A 17,670-nucleotide genomic window follows, 5' to 3' on the forward strand; every position below is an offset into this window, starting at 1 on the left:
TAAATGTGTAGAGGGTGAAGAGAGGGAGCTGTAGGAATGGATGAATCCATGAGTGAAAGCAAGGGTGGAAATAAGCACAGAGAACTTGTCACCGAGTCCACGCTTGCACTGCTCACCGTGAGACAGGCCAATAAATCAAGAGACGAGTTGTCGGGGCGAGGAATATCAGCTTTTTTTGGAAAGCCAGCAGACCAAGAAGATGGTGGACTAGTGTTCCAAAAAACCATCTTACCCAAGTCAGAATTCAGGCTTCTTTTATACTAAGAGGGGAGGAGGTTTTTTGGTTGTTGCAAACTTCTTCGTGTTGGAATCCTTCATTCTTGCATCTCTCCACATAGGTCAGGTCATGATGCTCCTGTAAACCTCCAGTAAAACAAATGTTATTCTCTGTTCTGCAGTTTTTAAAATCTCTATATGAATGGAAAAGTGTTACACCTTTAAAGGTCAGAGCCTTGAGAATGGTCTCTTATACATTTCAGGCTTTAGGCAACATTCTTAACTTGTAGCCAAAGCAATAGAACACAAAGGTTGAAGTAAAAGAAACAGATGCATATGGAGTCAGATTTGTTCTTCCCTATTATAAGTTCAGGCAACACTAGGGGGCCAACTTGACTGGAGCGATGGTGAAGGTGTTTGGAAAATGGAGCTGGAAAGGTAGAATGAAGCCAGGGTACCAGAGGCCTGCAAAGCCCAACCAAAATCTGGGGTCTTTTATGATTATAAAAGAAAGAGAGTCAGTTTAAAGTTTTGGAACATGAAATTCCTGTGTAAGAAAGTTTAATTCTGTAACAGCATATGTTGAAGAAAGAACAGGAAATAAATTATGGCAATTTAGAAGTGAGATGAAGAAACACGAGATTAGGGTGTTAACACAGACATGAAGGAGAAGCCAGAGCGAAGAGAGGATGGATTTGGCAGAGTGCTGCACCTAAGAGCTAAAAGACAGGACTAGGAAAAATGAGCTAATATGTGAGAAAGCACTTAAACTGCCAAATGTACAACTGTAAGGTGATGTAGACACATACACACAAATGCACACATACACACATACACACATACAGTGGGAGGGCAGACTGTATATGAAGCCATACTTAAATAAATAAAATAGGTGTTTTCTAAATAAAAATCATAAGGTTGCATCAGGCCTTCTGGTCAGCATATGAGCTGATTATTAGTTTTTTTTGGCAAGGTAGTAAAAGAGAAGCTTGCATTTGCTGGCTCAGGCTAACAGCATGCTCTTAGGGTCTTAGGAGTCACCCTAGATTAGTTTCTTAGGGGGTAACAGAGCAAGGCCATTTGGTGGGAGGGAAGGGATAACAGAGACTGTGCAGAATGACTTTTGCTTAGCAATCTTCCATTGGCAAGTTTTCATATATAGGGTATTTTCTTTCATAATTGGGATATAAGATGGAAATAAGAGAAAAGGATCACTTGTGGCAGTGATAAACTTCAGTTACTTATATATTTTCATGTTTAATAAAGCCTGGTTTTTCCACAAGTATTAAATCTTTTTTAAAATTTAATGTCAAAAGAAGATATTTTCAAAATCAAGTTAATGTTTTATAAAAATGAGATGCATCGTGGGCTTATGAGAGCAGCGTACACCCTGACAGATGCACGGCCATGTCAGCACAGGGCTGGGAACGTCACAGGCAGAACCTCTGGTTGCCTATTAACTTATACCGTGCTTTTGTGGTTCGCAGGGGGACTGCCGCACCAGAGAAGAGGCAATGATATTTGGCATCGGACTCTGTGACAATGGATTTATGCACCATGGTAGGGATTTTTATTCTGGAAGCTTACAGATGTGTTCCACTGTTTTTTGTTTTGTTAGGACACACTGGGAATTTCTCAGTGTTCCAGTGAAGTCATTTAGAGCCGAACCAGCAAGACTGTCTGGGTCTTGCCGTGTGTCCGTCCATGTTGGGTCACCACATGTACCTTCAGTTTCACTCTTGGTGCCATAGGTGTTATCTACCAGCTGCCAAGACTTCTCTTCCATTTTTCCAGATTGACTCCAGAACAGTGAGGTCTTGAACTAGAAGTTTTTTTAAAAAAAAAAAATAACTCATATGTCTCTTTGAAACTATTTTAGATCAGACTCATGGTTTTTTGGAATGCCAGTATATATTAAAATGATTAAATGAGAGCATAAATGGTTGAATATTTAGTTATTTGTAGAAAAATGCTTTAAAAATTATTTCAGAGAACAAAATTATAAATTTGTGGGGAAAAAATGTTTCTTTTTGGCCACTAATTTAAGATTGATGTTCTTTCTTGTTTGGAGACTTCATTCCCCTTAAATTTATAAAGTAATGAAACTAAATTTTCCCTCTCTATTTATATATACCATCTTATAGATTCCATAAACCCAAACAATCTTTTTTCATTCTCAATATATATTAGCTTATGCATATATTTGATAGCTCATACACCTATTTTTCAGTTACATTCAGAAAGTTACTTTTTTGGGGGCTAAAGAAGTACAGCAAAAAGCATGATTTTGAGAGCATCTTTGGTTATCATATATTCCTTTGGGAAATCCATTGCGTTCCAGTATCTCTGGAGGACTGTAGGAGCTGTGATTCAGAAATGTCAGTCTTTGAAGAGCCAATCATGGAATGGAAGAAATTGCATCATTATACGGAATTAACACTGTAATACCAAGCTGAAAATCTTCAATGGTTTTGATTATTTTTCTCTTTACATTAAAGCACCAACAAGTGGTAGTTTTATCTAAATATTATTTGAAAAGATTGAGTCACAATAAAGATTTTCCCTATGAAAGCCCCCGTGAATAAAACACAGCCAGTTTAGCTCATGTCCTCTCTTCCTGGTTTTAAACATGCTGTTCGGTGGGGAAAACAGCAGTAGCAGAAGCACCATGTGGGTTTTGGGAAACTGTTTGGGTCATATAGGCAAGACCTAACTCGGCCTCGGTTATATTCTCGTTTCTATGGTCAGCTACAACTTGTGTTACTGTTTCACTTGTGGTTGGTACTTTCATTTGTTCACTCACGTTGCCCTCCAGTCTTCCATTCAAAGATCAATCCACACATACATCTGGTCAAAAACAATTATTTGGAACTCTATGAAAATAATGAAACAAAAGAGCTGTCATTTTTGGTTGCCTACTATATTCTCCAAGTTATTTACATTTATTACTTCATTTTAGTTTTGTGCAACATTATCAAGGTTTTATTGCCCCATTTTATAGGTGAGGAAACTGAAGTTCAGTGCTTCCCAATGTTACACCCAGAATCAGTCCCAGACCTGGAATTTAGACTCAGGTCTGTCTCATGATAAAGCCTAATGTTCTGCTGTGCCATGGGACCACTTAGATCCCTGATTCGGTGAATCAATCTGTGCCAACAAGTATGCTTCAAGGTGTAAGGTCAGATAAATAGAAATAGAGAAAATTTTCTCTTAAAATATTTTAACAGCTGTCAGGATCTCACTGAATACAGATTTTATCAGTATTTAGCCTTATTTTTAAAAAGGCTAATGAAAAGTACACCTTATCTCGTTAGAGAGTGCCAGGGATCTTAGGGACTTTGAGGGAAAATATTAATGCTCAGATAAAAGGGAAACAACTGATCTTTGCAGAAATAAATTTATTTGAGAATACAGTTCTTAAACAGAGAAGAACCAGGAATTAGTGGAAACTAAAGTCACATTTCATTCAGAAGATATATTTTTGGTTTGAAGTGTTAGAACAAAATTGACCACAGTGGAAATTGCTCACACACATAAGGGCAGCTCTTAACCCATTTGAATTTTCCCATAATTGTGCAGGATATTAAGAACATAAATGTTTGTGTGTTTTTGTTTAAAATGTTTACTTTAAATTCAGAACACTGCAGGTTTCTGTGTTTTGAACTGCATACATTTTTTGACTCAGTATAATCTTTTCCTTAAAGTTGAATTTTAATCTGGAAAGTGACAGACTCAGTTAAGTAGAAAGAAGTTAACAATGACAAAAATACTACTTATCTTAAAAATTTGAAATCCTTTATGTAACAGTAATTTAAAGGAAACATTGGCTTGAAAGAAATAGAAAAATACCTTTGGGATGTTTGTGAATGTAACTTGTTCAAGGAGTATAAATTTGAGGAATAGGACAGGTGTTACTTTACTGAAGGTCTGTCAGTTTGGAAAATGAGTTTGACTTTTGGATTAATTGAAACAGTTTGAATCTCTCTCTGTTTCCATAGTTGTTGAAAAAAGCGAATTCAAAGACGAACCCCTACTTTTCCGTTTTTTTGCGGATGAGGAAATGGAAGGATCAAATATGAAGCACAGACTTATGAAACATGATTTAAAAGTTGTGGAAAATGTTATAGCTAAGTCATTATTGGTAAGTTTATCACTATGTGGTACAAGTTTTCTTCTTGATTGGACATTAACGGGAGATCACATAAACATGTTCGATGGTGATGCAATGTGTCATTTCATTCTGTTAGATTTGTAACTTTTTTCATAGTTGCTTTATTACTAATTTTAATATTTTGCATTTCAGATTAAATCCAATGAAGGCAGCTATGGTTTTGGGTTAGAAGACAAAAACAAAGTTCCAATAATAAAGTTGGTAGAAAAGGGATCTAATGCTGAGGTAATGTAAACTAGCATCTTTATTTAAGTATGTTGTCCATGAGATACAAGTATAAACGTTTTAAACAAATTGAAATCAGCCTTTAAATATCTTTATTGAAAATAATGTTTGAATAGTCTTATTCTGGGATTCTTTTAAATGCTGCTGAGATTTGTGACGGAGGGTGTCTGCGTCTGTAGTGATCGTTGAAGGGACATGTTGTAGAGACTAAGCTCTGGACTTGTTGACCTCCTAGGAGTCCACGTGGCTTATTCCATGTTCCTGGGACTTCCCTGTTCACACATTCTAGCCTGCAGCCCTGTGGAGACCACAGCAAGTGGGGCTGTGTTATGTGTGTCAGGTGGTTCTTCCATCACATCCAGAGCTGTGTCTTCTGTTTTCCTATCAATTTTGGGGGGGGGAGGGGAGAAGAGAGGTAATTAGGTTTATTTATTGATTTATTTTTTGATAGAGGTACTGGGGATTGAACCCAGGACGTTGTGCATACTAAGTGTGTGCTCTGCCGCTGAACCCTACCCCTCGTTTTCTTATCTCTTTTGATTGTCTTATATAAGTACAGTTTCCATCGGTAAAGCACATGCTTTGATTTATTTTCTCATTGGGTTAATGCTGATTGGTGTTCTCTTACCTCACTAGCCTTTTAAATGGAGGAATCTCCTGATCATCATTCATTCATTCAAATGAATGCAAGTATTTATTTAGTATCTGTTATGTGATTGGCAGTGTTCCAAGCTCTGGGAATACGGCAGTAAACAAAATAGGCAAGATTCCCTGCCCTCATGGAACCTACCTTCCAATGTTATATCCCAAATATATCAGATTTAAAGTATTCCTCTCTCTGCCTACCATCCCTGTCAAATGCTTAATCCTTAATAAGGAATGTGAGAATGAAGGAAGCATGGCTTTTAACTTTGAATCTATTTAAAGTTAGTAGCAAACTGTCACCCATCCTATCTGCTAATGCCCAGGGTCTCTGTCTTTTACCAAAAACACAGTCTCATGCAACACAACGATTTATGTCCAGCACGTTGATTTCAAACAAAATAACTGGTCAGCTCATACTCTGTTCGTGGAAATTTTTAGTAATTTTCTATGTTGAGGAAATGTTTTCCCCAGCCATTTTTCAAAGGATGTTCCTAGAACCCAGCTTCATCTGACTCTGTCACCAATAAAATACCCTCTCCCAGGTTTTTATATTTAGCTGGTAACCAAAGCAGCATATAGTTTATAGGCAGCGGGGTTGGTTAAGAAGACTGGCCTGGTTGACATGGAGAGATAATGTCTTCCTTAGCATCTTGTGGTCTGCCTGTTAGGGCTCTTGTCCTTGCATTCCAGGCCATTACTCTCTCCTGCCCTGGAGATATCTATGCTGTGTGAGGCTAGTTAGCGATGCATATTTGGTTGTCATCAGTGGCTATGTAGAGGTTGAAACTCTCTGAGTTAATTGGATAGAAATGGAAAATAGAGTAAAAATAATTAACCCTGGATTTGACTGTAGTTAAAAGGGTGAAATAAGAACTATAAAATACAACAGGAAAAGGGGTCACAGGAGGAGACATGTTAAGTCCGTGTTAAGTCATGGAGGGAGGGAGGGCAGAGAGTTTCAGTCAAGATGGGTGATCAAATGCAAAACTAGGTCAAAGAGAATTGCTGAGTTATCTCTTCCACAGTTCTGTATTGTGATGTTGTATAAGAACACTGCAGATGTATTAAAATGTCAAAATCTATAAGTTCTAGACCTTTTCAAATTTTGATTCTGTAAAAAAAATAGATTTCTTATTAAAATATAATTTGATTTTTTTTTTTTTTTTTTTTTTTTTTTTGCTGTTTCCCTCTTAGATGGCTGGCATGGAAGTTGGGAAAAAGATTTTTGCTATTAATGGTGACCTAGTTTTTATGAGACCCTTCAGTGAAGTGGATTGCTTCCTGAAATCATGCTTAAACAGCAGAAAACCTTTACGAGTTCTCGTGAGCACAAAGCCAAGGGAGTAAGTTGTATGATTTATGTGGGGTTTAAAAAAAATTATACAGATGTGAATAAAATACAACAGTTAACAAAGTAAATGTCTGGAATTAAGCATCCCGTTGCTTGGCACAGTTAAACCCCAACAGTGTCACTGGGACTGGTCTTTAGATGATGGGGAAAAAACTACACTGCTTACGATGGGAATGTGCTTGCTACGTGAATCAGGTAGTTCCAGCAGAAATCATCTTTTCCTTTTGCTACTCACATTTTTCTGGTCTGGATTGGGTTGAGTCTGATTCTGAGTGAAGAAAACTAATAGAACACTTCGTAATAAAAACTGATTCTTCCACATTCAGCTCCAAGAATTTTAGGGGCGATGAGTTGATCAGATACTATTTATAATGAAATACTCATGGGAGATGGGGTCAGGAGTGGGTGAAAGACACTTCCGTGCCTTTGTGGACCGTGTAATGTGTCCACTCTTTAAAAAAAATCTGTCTATTTACCTATGATGAGAAAGAAGCAACCTTGTGTTTATTACAGGAAATTTATTAGACAGTACAGGTTTTTCTAAAGGAAGACATCTTTTCATATAATCCTATTATCCATAAATAACCCTTGTTATTTTTTTTTTTGAAATTCAGTGTTAATTGGTCTTCCTAAGTACTGAAACACATACACACAGTCACATATTTATAAAGTGGGGACATGATTAATGATCTGGGTGTTTTTGTTTTTTGAATATGGTTATACTTGGAAAACATTGGCTTTTCCTTGGAAAATCATTGATAGTCTAGTGTTCCCTTGTCAGATTTCCATGGTTTGTTGAACCAATTAATTAGTCGAGAGAATGCATAGAAAGTGCTTAGCATAATGTCTTAATGTATAGTGATTGTATCGATATTGCTATTTAAAGTTTAATTATATGATTTATCCATAAGTAATAAGCAACTTCATTAATTTTAAGGTAAATGAAGGCTCCCACTTCAAAACCAAAAAGGTTTATTTTAATTACATATGAAAATATTCTAAGTATATATAGTATAGTATTCTTCCCCGACTTAATATATATTTTCAGCAACAGCTGGGCCCACCATTTATCGTAAAGAGTTGAAGTGCAGTGTAGTGGGCTGGAGTCTGCGGCTCCCACCAGCCGCTTACCAAGGGGTCTGAAGGAGTGAGCGCGACTCACTGAAGTTACTGATTTAGGAAGACTCAGAGATACAGGGCAGCGAATGACCATAATGATGTCTTCTCTCTAGCCCTGATTATGGTCTGTTGCTCCCCCTTCACCCAGCCCTGTCTAGGATGAGGCTAACCTCGTCGCCTACCTCTGGACTAATCTGAGGGCGTTAAAAAGGGGAAGGACAGACTGGAAAGGAAGCAGGCAGCAGTATTCATCAGCAGTCAGTTCAGAGCGATCACTAGCAAACATCAGGGCCTTCCTTGTGGCCCCCTGCCCCCTGATGTAACCCTGCAAATACTGGTTCGCTGCTTGTAGACATTTCAACAGTTACAGGACTCTGACGTCATTAACTCGAAAACTGAATAGAAAGGGGCAGATCCTTAGTCCTAGGATTAGTCTCTAGGTGAGCCGGGTTTGAACCTGGGTCTCCCGACTCTTCCCTCGGTTTGCTGCACAGTGTCTGGAACCTGCTATTTCTGGGCCAGGCTCAAGCCTGTCTTCTACCACTTGCTTGCTCATTGTGTTGCTTTAACATCCTCATCCATGAAAAAAAAATGGGAATGATACGAGTGCTTACGTCACGGAGGTGCTAAGAACGTTGAATAAATTTAGGTTTGTAGAGAACCTCGTCACGTGTTCAGCCCGTAGCGTGCACTCCAGTGATGGTGTCTGTGACGCTTCTTGCCTCTCTCATTTCATGTTTTTCACTGTTTCTTTATAACATCAAGAACATATTTTACATTGTATTTTAAAACTGTTTTGAGGATGGAGCGCTCAGTTTTTTCCTTTTTATTTTCAGAATTTTTCTTTTGAACCTAGCTGTATTTTACGCTTGGTAAACATCAAGGAACTTTTCAAAAGGCTCTGCGGCAGATAATTTAATACACTTATTTTCTACAGGAAATGAGCGTTCCTCTTGTACAAACTGAATTCTTCTTTTAACAGACCATATAGTGGTCCCAGCAGGAAAACATGTTTTCCAGAGGTTGTTTTCTGAAGAAAATGCATCTGTATGCATTTTGTTAAGAAAAAAATATAAGAATCTTCTTGAAGATTAGAGTAAGGTCAATCTTGCATTGCAATATAAGGATATGACCTTGCTCAGAAAGAGAGACCACTGTGAATTCCTCACAGTCCTGAAAGCAGGAGTAATTCACCGTGGCCTGAAAGCTCCAAGTTATTTCAGCAAAACTGAACTGTCATTCCTAACCTAGAGAAGCAGGAGCTCCCTCTGTTTTTTTGTTTCATGATCAGAAGATGTATTTATTCCCTTCTCTTTCCCTTAATCAGTTGTCCGTTTTCCAGTGTCCCTTTGACAGACGCTGGTAACAAGGTGCTGTTCAAAGGAAGTGGATACAACCTTATACCCCAGAGTATTTGATTAAGAATAAAGGATAGTCCCGTTCTGTGACCTCTGTTCCACCAACACCCAGGTCACGTCACAGTGCATAACCTAATTTATAATAACATTTTCAGGGTTCCCTGGGACAGCCTGCATTTCTGTCACGGAACGCTGTAATACCTGCCTGGGTTATATGCTAAATTGCAGGGCCAGCCTGTGCCTTCAGGCATAAATGTATGTCTTTCTCCAATTTTCTAGGCTCAGTGTTGCTCAAACTGACCCCACAGCTCTTTCAGAAGCTGCAAATCAGTGCTGCTGTACCTAACTCCGGGCCCCCGTATAACGTGCCCTTGAAGTGCTGCCAACTTTTATTTCATGATAATTCATCGTCTTTCAGAAAACACTTTTGTTTCTTGGGCACTGAGGGCTAGCTGTCAACATTTATTGCATTGTGTTCATTTGTCTTTGCTCTCTACGGCAATTTATTAAACCCACTTTTACTGTTATGATGTTCCGTCTTATCTCACGTTCTCTGCTTTTCATGGTTGCTATCTGATTTCCGCCTTCTTTCCACGGAGTAGCTCGTTTGTTACCACCAGTGGGACATCCCTCCCTGGTTTGCCGTGACGCCTAAACTCAATGTCTCCAGGCCTTCATCTTCTTTTGCATGTGGATCCATTAAAAATATTGCTTTCCTTATTCAGGTTTAGCTTTTGATGTGCTATTCTTTTAAAAGTCCACTGAATAAACACTGAAGTGAATCATATTCTTAAACTGTGTTGATGTCGAGCTGTTGTTTATAACAAAAAATATTGTTTTAACCAGGTGTGGCATTTTAAAGCCATCTTCCTTATTTTTTGATTGATTTCAGGACGGTGAAAATCCCAGATTCCGCTGAGGGACTCGGATTCCAGATCCGAGGATATGGCCCGTCGGTGGTGCACGCAGTAGGAAGAGGTGAGAAGTTCATCCTGTGTGGAAACCAACTCGCCAGCATGTTTGCATACTCCTTGCTGAACAAGAGTGTGTTTAAACCGTGCACAGTCATGTTGCTCTGAATTTTCTCCCTCAGTGTTTTTATCACGTTAGCTCAACGGTAGTACATTCCTAAAACAGTATTTTTTCAAAAATTCTTCAAAATTGTAAGACATATTTATCATTGTTAAAAATTCATAAGAGAATAGTGTTTCCCAGTCTCACTCTTCTGCGTGCTTCAGTTTAGTCCAAAGGTATAATGATTTTAAGGTTGTCTCTTTTTTCTCTGATGGCAAGTTACTATATTTTTGTCAGTAATTCAAAGATGTGAGTTTTCACGTTTAGGAATAATCTGTGTGCTTTATATAAAGCCTGTTGCTATGTGATTACTTCAAGGATTCTCATAAACCATGCACTTTATAAACCATCAAATGCATTTTAAATCAAGTAATTTAGGTGACTAAAAACGTATGTTTGTATTTTATTCTCTTTTTGTTTGAGAGGCAAATCAGCTATTGACATCTCTTGCTAACGTATGTATTTTTAAATTTTATGCTAACACTAGGATGATTTAAGGGAGTAACTGCTCGTTCCGCATTGCTAACCATAGTAAATAAATTGCTGCTGTAGCAAGAAGTATCACTGTGAGCAAAAGAGGCCATGCATTTATCTTAACAAGAGACATACATGTTTTTCATTACTAAGATCTGTGAAATATAAAGCATCATAATATGATCACCCCAACATTAGACTGGAAGATTTTGAGAGGGCATTGCTGTCAGAATCAAATTGAGAACATACTAGCTAGGTTGTAAAATTGCGTTCATTAAGTGGATGTATGATAAAAATGAATCTTATTTCAAAAACTTGTCTTTTCACTCATATTTTTATAGATGAATATTATATAGATGAATAGACATTTAAAATGTTTCCAATCACTCATTAAAATGATAAAACTGAAATGGGATACAGTTCATACAGAGTTAGGGTATTCGACACATCGAAAATCTTGTTCCTTTTCACTAAAGCAAAAAGGAGCAAGTCACATTATTAGGGCCATGAAATAACTGGAAACCTGTGTGAATCAGATTGTACCTCATGCCCCCTTGCAGGATCATTTAAAGATCGGGGTTCTATTTTTGAGACTTAGTGACGGGGTAAGGCCAGGGCTGGTTACTATGCTTTTTTGAGTCTGAAGAGTAAGAGAAAGAAACACTTCCATGCTTTTCTTTTTGGGTGTATATTAAGGAAGATACTAGTCTGTGGCTTCCTTTTGCGCTGTAATTTTGCCAAGAGAAAAAGAAACTTCTTACCCATCTTTCTCCGTCAGCCCTTTCTCCTGGTCACACACTGCAGTGTGTCCATAACTGGGATTTCAGCTGTGGAATCTGCAGTTCCAACATGCCAGTTTCTGACCCGGTCTCTTATCTCTTTGGCATTCTCAGGTTGTTTTAAAATCCAGTTGGAACCATCATTCTTTGGATCCTTCTCTTTTCCTCCTGGTCAATCACACCCCTCAGAACTCTACTTCCTTTCTTAGCCAGCTTTATCCCCACGGTGGGTCACTCTCTTCTCAGCATCATCAAGGTCCACTCATCTGTACCCCTGAGGTGTGCATCTGGGGTCTTCTCATCCCTGCCTCTCAGGTGCGTCCAGGCCACTTCATTTCAGCCTTGGATAAACCTGTCTTTGCTCTTTCTCCTGAGCAACCACAGAAGAAAACTATCAGGGACCCATGTCGCTCCAATTCCCGGTCTTGTCTTTCACTGAACCCATACAACTTACTACTAGGTAATCTTTTCATGGGTCTGATCAGCTCCTCCTTTTTCTCTCATTATTACCTCCCAAAATGACTTTCTCTCTCTTCTCACAGACGTGGTCAGGCTCCCGGTGTGGAGCCCTCCAACTCCCACACCTTTTGTGTGCACACACGTTGTTGGCTGTTTCACCATCACAAATTTTTCTCCTACTCTAGAGGAAGAGGTCTTCCTTTTTCCTCTCTGGAGTTCAAGGTTAATATCTGAGAAATAGTCTGAGCCCATCCCTTCAGATACCGCCTCTGGAGTATTACACCGTCAGATATCTCCCTTCCGGAATTTTCAACCTTTCTCTTCACTGGATTACTATGCTACAGGCTGTAAACATGCTCAGTTGTTTCTCATTAAAATAAAGCAAGAAACAAAATGGTCTTAAAAAGAACAGCAAACACAAAGCTTTCCCACTTCCTTGCTTTCCCCTCCAGACCCTTGCTGCTCAAAGTGTGGTCCGCAGACCCACGGCGTTGGCATCATCTGGGAGCTGGTTAAAAATGCAGACTCTCAGGCCCTGTCCAGGACATTCTGAGTCAGAATCTGCACTTTACCAAGGCACCCAGGAGATTTGTATGCACGTCAGAGACTGAGATCCTCGGCTCTGGAATAATGCTCTCATCACTTGTATTTTTGTCATGGCCAAACTTCCTGAAGTGCTGGTTTATGTTTTTGCTGGCCCTTCCTCACTTCCTGTTTGAATTTTAGCCCAGTGCTGTAGACATCTCCTCCCACCTCCTACCCATGTCTGCTGGAGTAATTATGGACTTAACTGGAAATTCGATGGACACTGAGGGTCCTTGTCTTAACTGATTTTTCCGTCACATTTGTTTAAACTGACTACTCCCATTTGCCCACAATGTTCCTATCTTGATTTCTGAGATGATGCCTTTCAGATTTGTCTCCTGACCCTGCTCTGCCAGCCCATCGTCTGTGGAACCCTCACTGTTGGCACTCCCTTCTCTTCTGTGCTTTCTTGCTCTCCGTAAACAGCTGTGTTGATCTTCTTTGCTGGGGATTTCTAAATCTCCTTCCTCCAGCCCAGATCCCTTTCTTGAGGTCTGCAGTTTAGATCTAATTGTTTATTTGGCATCTCCACCTAAATGCTCCTGTGGCACCTTAAAGCCCAGTATTATCGACAGTTGAACTTTTCATCTATTCTCTGAAGCTGCTTTAGCTTTTATATTCTCTCTTTATTTAAATGACTGTATCTACTCAGCTGCTGAGTCCAAAGGCACAAGAGTGACCTGGTTACTCTAGCCTTTCCATCACCTCTGTCATCAAACATCAGTTATTTGATCTCATTCTCCCCTTTAGAACTAATGCTACCTTGGTTCTAGCTTGGGAATTTGCAGTAGATTTTTGCTGTGATTTTTATTTTTGACATAAAGTCAAATGGTCCATCCTCTGTTTTGGGGGATCATGTCACTTCTCTGCTTAAAATTCTTTTTTCTTAAATTTTTTTGTTTTTTTTTGTTGGGGGGGGGATTATGTTTATTAACTTACTTATTTTCAAATGGAGGTACTGGGGATTGAACCCAGGACCTCGTGCATGCTGAGCATACACTCTACCACTGAGCTATACCCTCCCTGCTCTGCTTAAAATTCTTAAACTTTTTTCCTCATGTATGTATAGCAAGGTTCACACTCTGAGGACTTCACACAAAGCATACGAGGACTTCACCACCTGCCTCCGCTCTGCTCCCAGTCTCTCTCTCACCCACTTCCATTCTAAGTGCACACCGACTGCTCACGTGTTCCCAGATGTCCGGGTTATTTCTTGACTCATTGACTTTTTTCAGGCTGTTCTTTCTGGTGACATTGTCCCTCTCTCCCTCAATACTCAGTTTAATCCAGAAAAACCACTTAATATTTCTAAGAGTGAATTTTAGTGAGGAGAAAATATATACTGTCTTCTTGAATGTAAATTATGTTCTTTAAGATGTTCAATAATTCCTTCGTGGGGGAAATTGCTTACAAAGGAAGGCTCGTCTAACATACTTACGGTAAGTTTTACAATCATTGGTATTAATTATATTCATTGTATTTAGCAATGGTCCTTTGTAAGTGTTGATTTGCTCAGAATGCCAAACAGTAATGATTGGAAGGTTCTGAAAATCTTAACTCACTGGTTAGGATATGGCACAGCATCTATGCAAATAAATGATGGAAAGTCGATGTTTTCTCTGATTAATTTTGCTCTCCACAAATTCTCTGGTTCCTGACCCTTTGTGTGTATCTTGAACTCTTACTTTTCTTAGCAAATCAGGTCCATTAGGAGTTGTTAATTGATTTTTTCCCTTAAGAATTTCTTTTAATTGTTGGCATTTAAAAAAATGAAAGTGAATACTATTTTAATATTTAGAGATTTCATAGACTGAAGGAAGGTACATAAGGAATATGTCTCTGGCTTTCTCATTTTGCCATTATATATGCATAGTTAGAAAATTAGATTGATTAGACATTTGAAAGGGTAAAGAACTGATTAGCATTATAAAGGTCACTTTACAATATCCCTTCAAATTAATTCTTAGAGGGTTGGGAAAGTATTCTATTTTATTATATTAAACATAGTTAGAATGGTCAATTAAAAAGCAGAGAATTTTTGAAGAGGGCATTGCTATCAGAACCAAATTCAAGAATGTACTAGTTAGATCTTTATTATATTTTTAAATTGCTTTCCTTAATGTATATGAGATCAAAGTGAACCTTATTCCTAAAACTGGTTTTTGGTCATCATCTCATTCGTGTTTAAAGGAACTGTGGCCGCGGCAGCTGGTCTTCACCCTGGACAGTGCATCATCAAGGTAAATGGAATCAATGTCAGTAAAGAGACACACGCCAGCGTCATTGCCCACGTGACGGCCTGCAGGAAGTACAGGAGGCCCACCAAGGTAACCCCCTCCGCTGCCCTAGCACTAAGCTGCGGTCTTGCACAGAAGGCCCCGGGGACCAGAGCTCTCTGTGGTTTCCATTGCCAGGTTCACATTTAAGCACGACATTGTCAATCTCCCAATGATTGTTCTATCTGTGTGATTAGCTACAATCAGTTTTGCTTAAATGGCTACATTTGACTGCTGCAGCATTCTCACCAGTGTAAAAAGTGCTCTGGGATATTTTCATTTTCACCGTGATGAGAGTTTTCAGATAGCAAACTGTTTATCAAGTTGAAATCCAAAATTATGAACTGTTTTCTTGACCCTTGTGATTGCCTTAGATTCTGTAATGGTCATTGTGTACCGTTTAATTATAAGACTCTGTGAAAAAGAAAAATTTGTGGGCTTTATAGGGTCTATGATTGATTTTTAGATATATTTATTTAGGTAACTAGATTTAGCTCTTAATAAAGAATGCCAATAGCTGCTTGCCATCACTTAAAATTTTAAGCACTATCCTCTGATCCAAATTTTAAGTGCTATAGAAAAATAAAATAAGAATCCTAATTTATAAGCAAAGCTTATTATCTCATGAGATACAAGTGACTGTTGGGTTATAAGAAAAAAAATCTCAAATTAATCAACTGAGTGCAAAAGGAATTTTAAAGGAGAGGCTTTGCATTCTTTCTGTCGTGCACGGTGAACTGTTTTCTGGATTTGAGAATATCACTTTGTGTCCAAACCAGGAAGATGAATGACTGTTTTCTCATAGGCCAGGACTGACATCCTGCAAAATACTGAGCCTACGAGAAAAATAGCTGATCAATTTTGCTCACAAATAAGGTCAAATGAGCAGAGCAAATTGGAATGCATGCATAGATGCATAGGTTTGTTGGGTTGACAGTAGGTAAATAAACATTTCTTAAACTATACTATTGAATGGAGTTTTAAAGACACCTCTGAAATGATCAGTCTTTCCCCTTCTATCTGAATTTTAATAAGTAGCCACACTGATTTGAGTTTCACTTCTTTTTATTTTCCTTGCCTTCCTTCCTGGAGGAGTGTCGATCAGTGAAATAATTAAGAAAAGCAATGAAAGGACAGAAAAATTCACTAAGTAAATAACATGCTCTATCAGGTATCATTGTTACAAAACAGACTGTCTCAAAACTTAGTGGCTTAGAAAAACAGTGATTAATTATTTCTTTTGATTCTATGGGGTGACTGGGTGTTAGTTCCTGTGAGGGCCTTGGTGTGGCTACAGTCTGCTGGGAACTGTTCCTGGGGTTCCCCTTCTGTTGGCCTCTCACTCCAGAGTTCCTCCACATGGCCTCCCTTTCCAGTTTTTGGCAAACTTTTCCTTCCTGCATGGTGTCTGGATTTCAAGAAGGAAGATTACAAGTGATCAGCTTTCTACATCATACTTGCTACTATCCCTTTGACAGGTCAGGTCACATGATCAAGCCCAGGGTCAAGTGTGGGAAGGAGCTATATACAAAGGTGTGGCTTCCAGGGGATGTGGCTCCCTGGAGGCCACAACAGGTTACCAAGATAAATTTGAAATGAGTGAATGTTAACTAGCATTTTAATAATGTGTAGCAATGTAATAATTAAACACAATTGTGAAGTGACTACAAGAGAAAAAAATAGCTAATACAAATTATAGCACAATTCAATAGTGCAACTCAGTTTATAATCTTATCTAGGAAAAGTATAAACGTTAAAGTAATACCACCCTGAAAACTTCACTTGGTAGCCGTTTCATCTCTCTCATTTATTTAAATAAAATGGGAACTGCTACTTCAATTAAAATTTGGGATGGTTTATGACATGCAGGGAGTAAAAGATAGTTACAGCAATTGGAAACCCAATGAGATGAAAGGTGTTCTTCCAATTTTCGTATTGGTTTGATTCAAAAAACCCATTAAACATGTCAAAATATATGTGACTGTTAGGGGAGTATTTAAATCATTTGTGCAATTATAGATGATTGATTCTTCAAAAAACTGTCCATCTAACATTTATTTATTTTAAAATGTAATTTATAAATCATTTTAAGATATATTTGAGGCATTTAAGGAAGATGTTTGGGAAATACATCTTACTTAAAAACCTATCTTTGGAAGATACAATTTCAAGCTAAAAAACGTCTGTTTGTTGAACAGTATCATTGCTGTCAACTTTCTATTAGTTTGTGATGTTGATCTTCTCTCTCTTTCAAATTTTATTATTTTTAAATGAACTAGAAGAGTAAATAAGATTCAGCTCTCCTTCTGAAGCAGGCTTATGAAATGGATAATGCATTTTGGGAAGCACTAACATCTCTGAGATTTATTTCTCCCCCCATTTCCAGCAAGATTCCATTCAGTGGGTTTATAACAGCCTTGAAAGTGCCCAGGAAGACCTTCAGAAGTCTAACTCCAAACCCCCTGGAGGTGAAGCAGGGGATGCTTTTGACTGTAAAGTAGAAGGTGGGTTCCTCGTTTTTCTCCTTATTGGCTTATATATAATATTCTTTTTTGGTATGCCATTGCCTAGCCCCAGCTGTTGAAAATTTTACATGTGCAAGCCATGTCTTAAGTCATTATCTCATGTCATGTCAAATCTTAAGACATAAAATCTGGTAGCTAATATAGACTAGCTATGACACTTTCTTAGGCACTTTATTACGTTCATTACATTTTTTACATGGATTATCCCTTCAAGTCATCAAAAAGGAAAATCTCGTAAAGGTGCAGCTATCATCATCTCATTTTATGGGACAAGAAATGGAAGCCTGTATAGATGAATGGATGTGCCCAAGCTACTAAGTGATAGAATGAGGCTTCAAACCCAGGTTACAGTGTGTTTCCTTGTTGGAGTGTAAACATTGTGTAGACCTTCCCCTTCCAATGTGGTTCACAGA

At 38.4% G+C, this 17,670-nt stretch overlaps 1 protein-coding gene across 2 annotated transcripts in view; it reads left to right on the forward strand.

Moving 5' to 3' along the window:
* PREX2 (phosphatidylinositol-3,4,5-trisphosphate dependent Rac exchange factor 2) overlaps positions 1-17,670 on the forward strand; it is a 235,549-nt gene that overhangs the window by 112,605 nt on the left and 105,274 nt on the right. For both annotated transcript variants that reach the window (XM_032470041.1, XM_032470042.1), the window contains 7 exons: positions 1,704-1,776; positions 4,215-4,357; positions 4,520-4,612; positions 6,452-6,600; positions 9,978-10,063; positions 14,647-14,783; positions 17,119-17,236. In XM_032470041.1, the coding sequence (XP_032325932.1) occupies positions 1,704-1,776; positions 4,215-4,357; positions 4,520-4,612; positions 6,452-6,600; positions 9,978-10,063; positions 14,647-14,783; positions 17,119-17,236 (799 nt within the window). The remainder of the gene's footprint in view (positions 1-1,703; positions 1,777-4,214; positions 4,358-4,519; positions 4,613-6,451; positions 6,601-9,977; positions 10,064-14,646; positions 14,784-17,118; positions 17,237-17,670) is intronic.

This window comes from Camelus ferus, chromosome 29 (genome assembly GCF_009834535.1).
Source record: "Camelus ferus isolate YT-003-E chromosome 29, BCGSAC_Cfer_1.0, whole genome shotgun sequence".
In the NCBI taxonomy this organism is placed as follows: Eukaryota; Metazoa; Chordata; class Mammalia; order Artiodactyla; family Camelidae; genus Camelus; species Camelus ferus.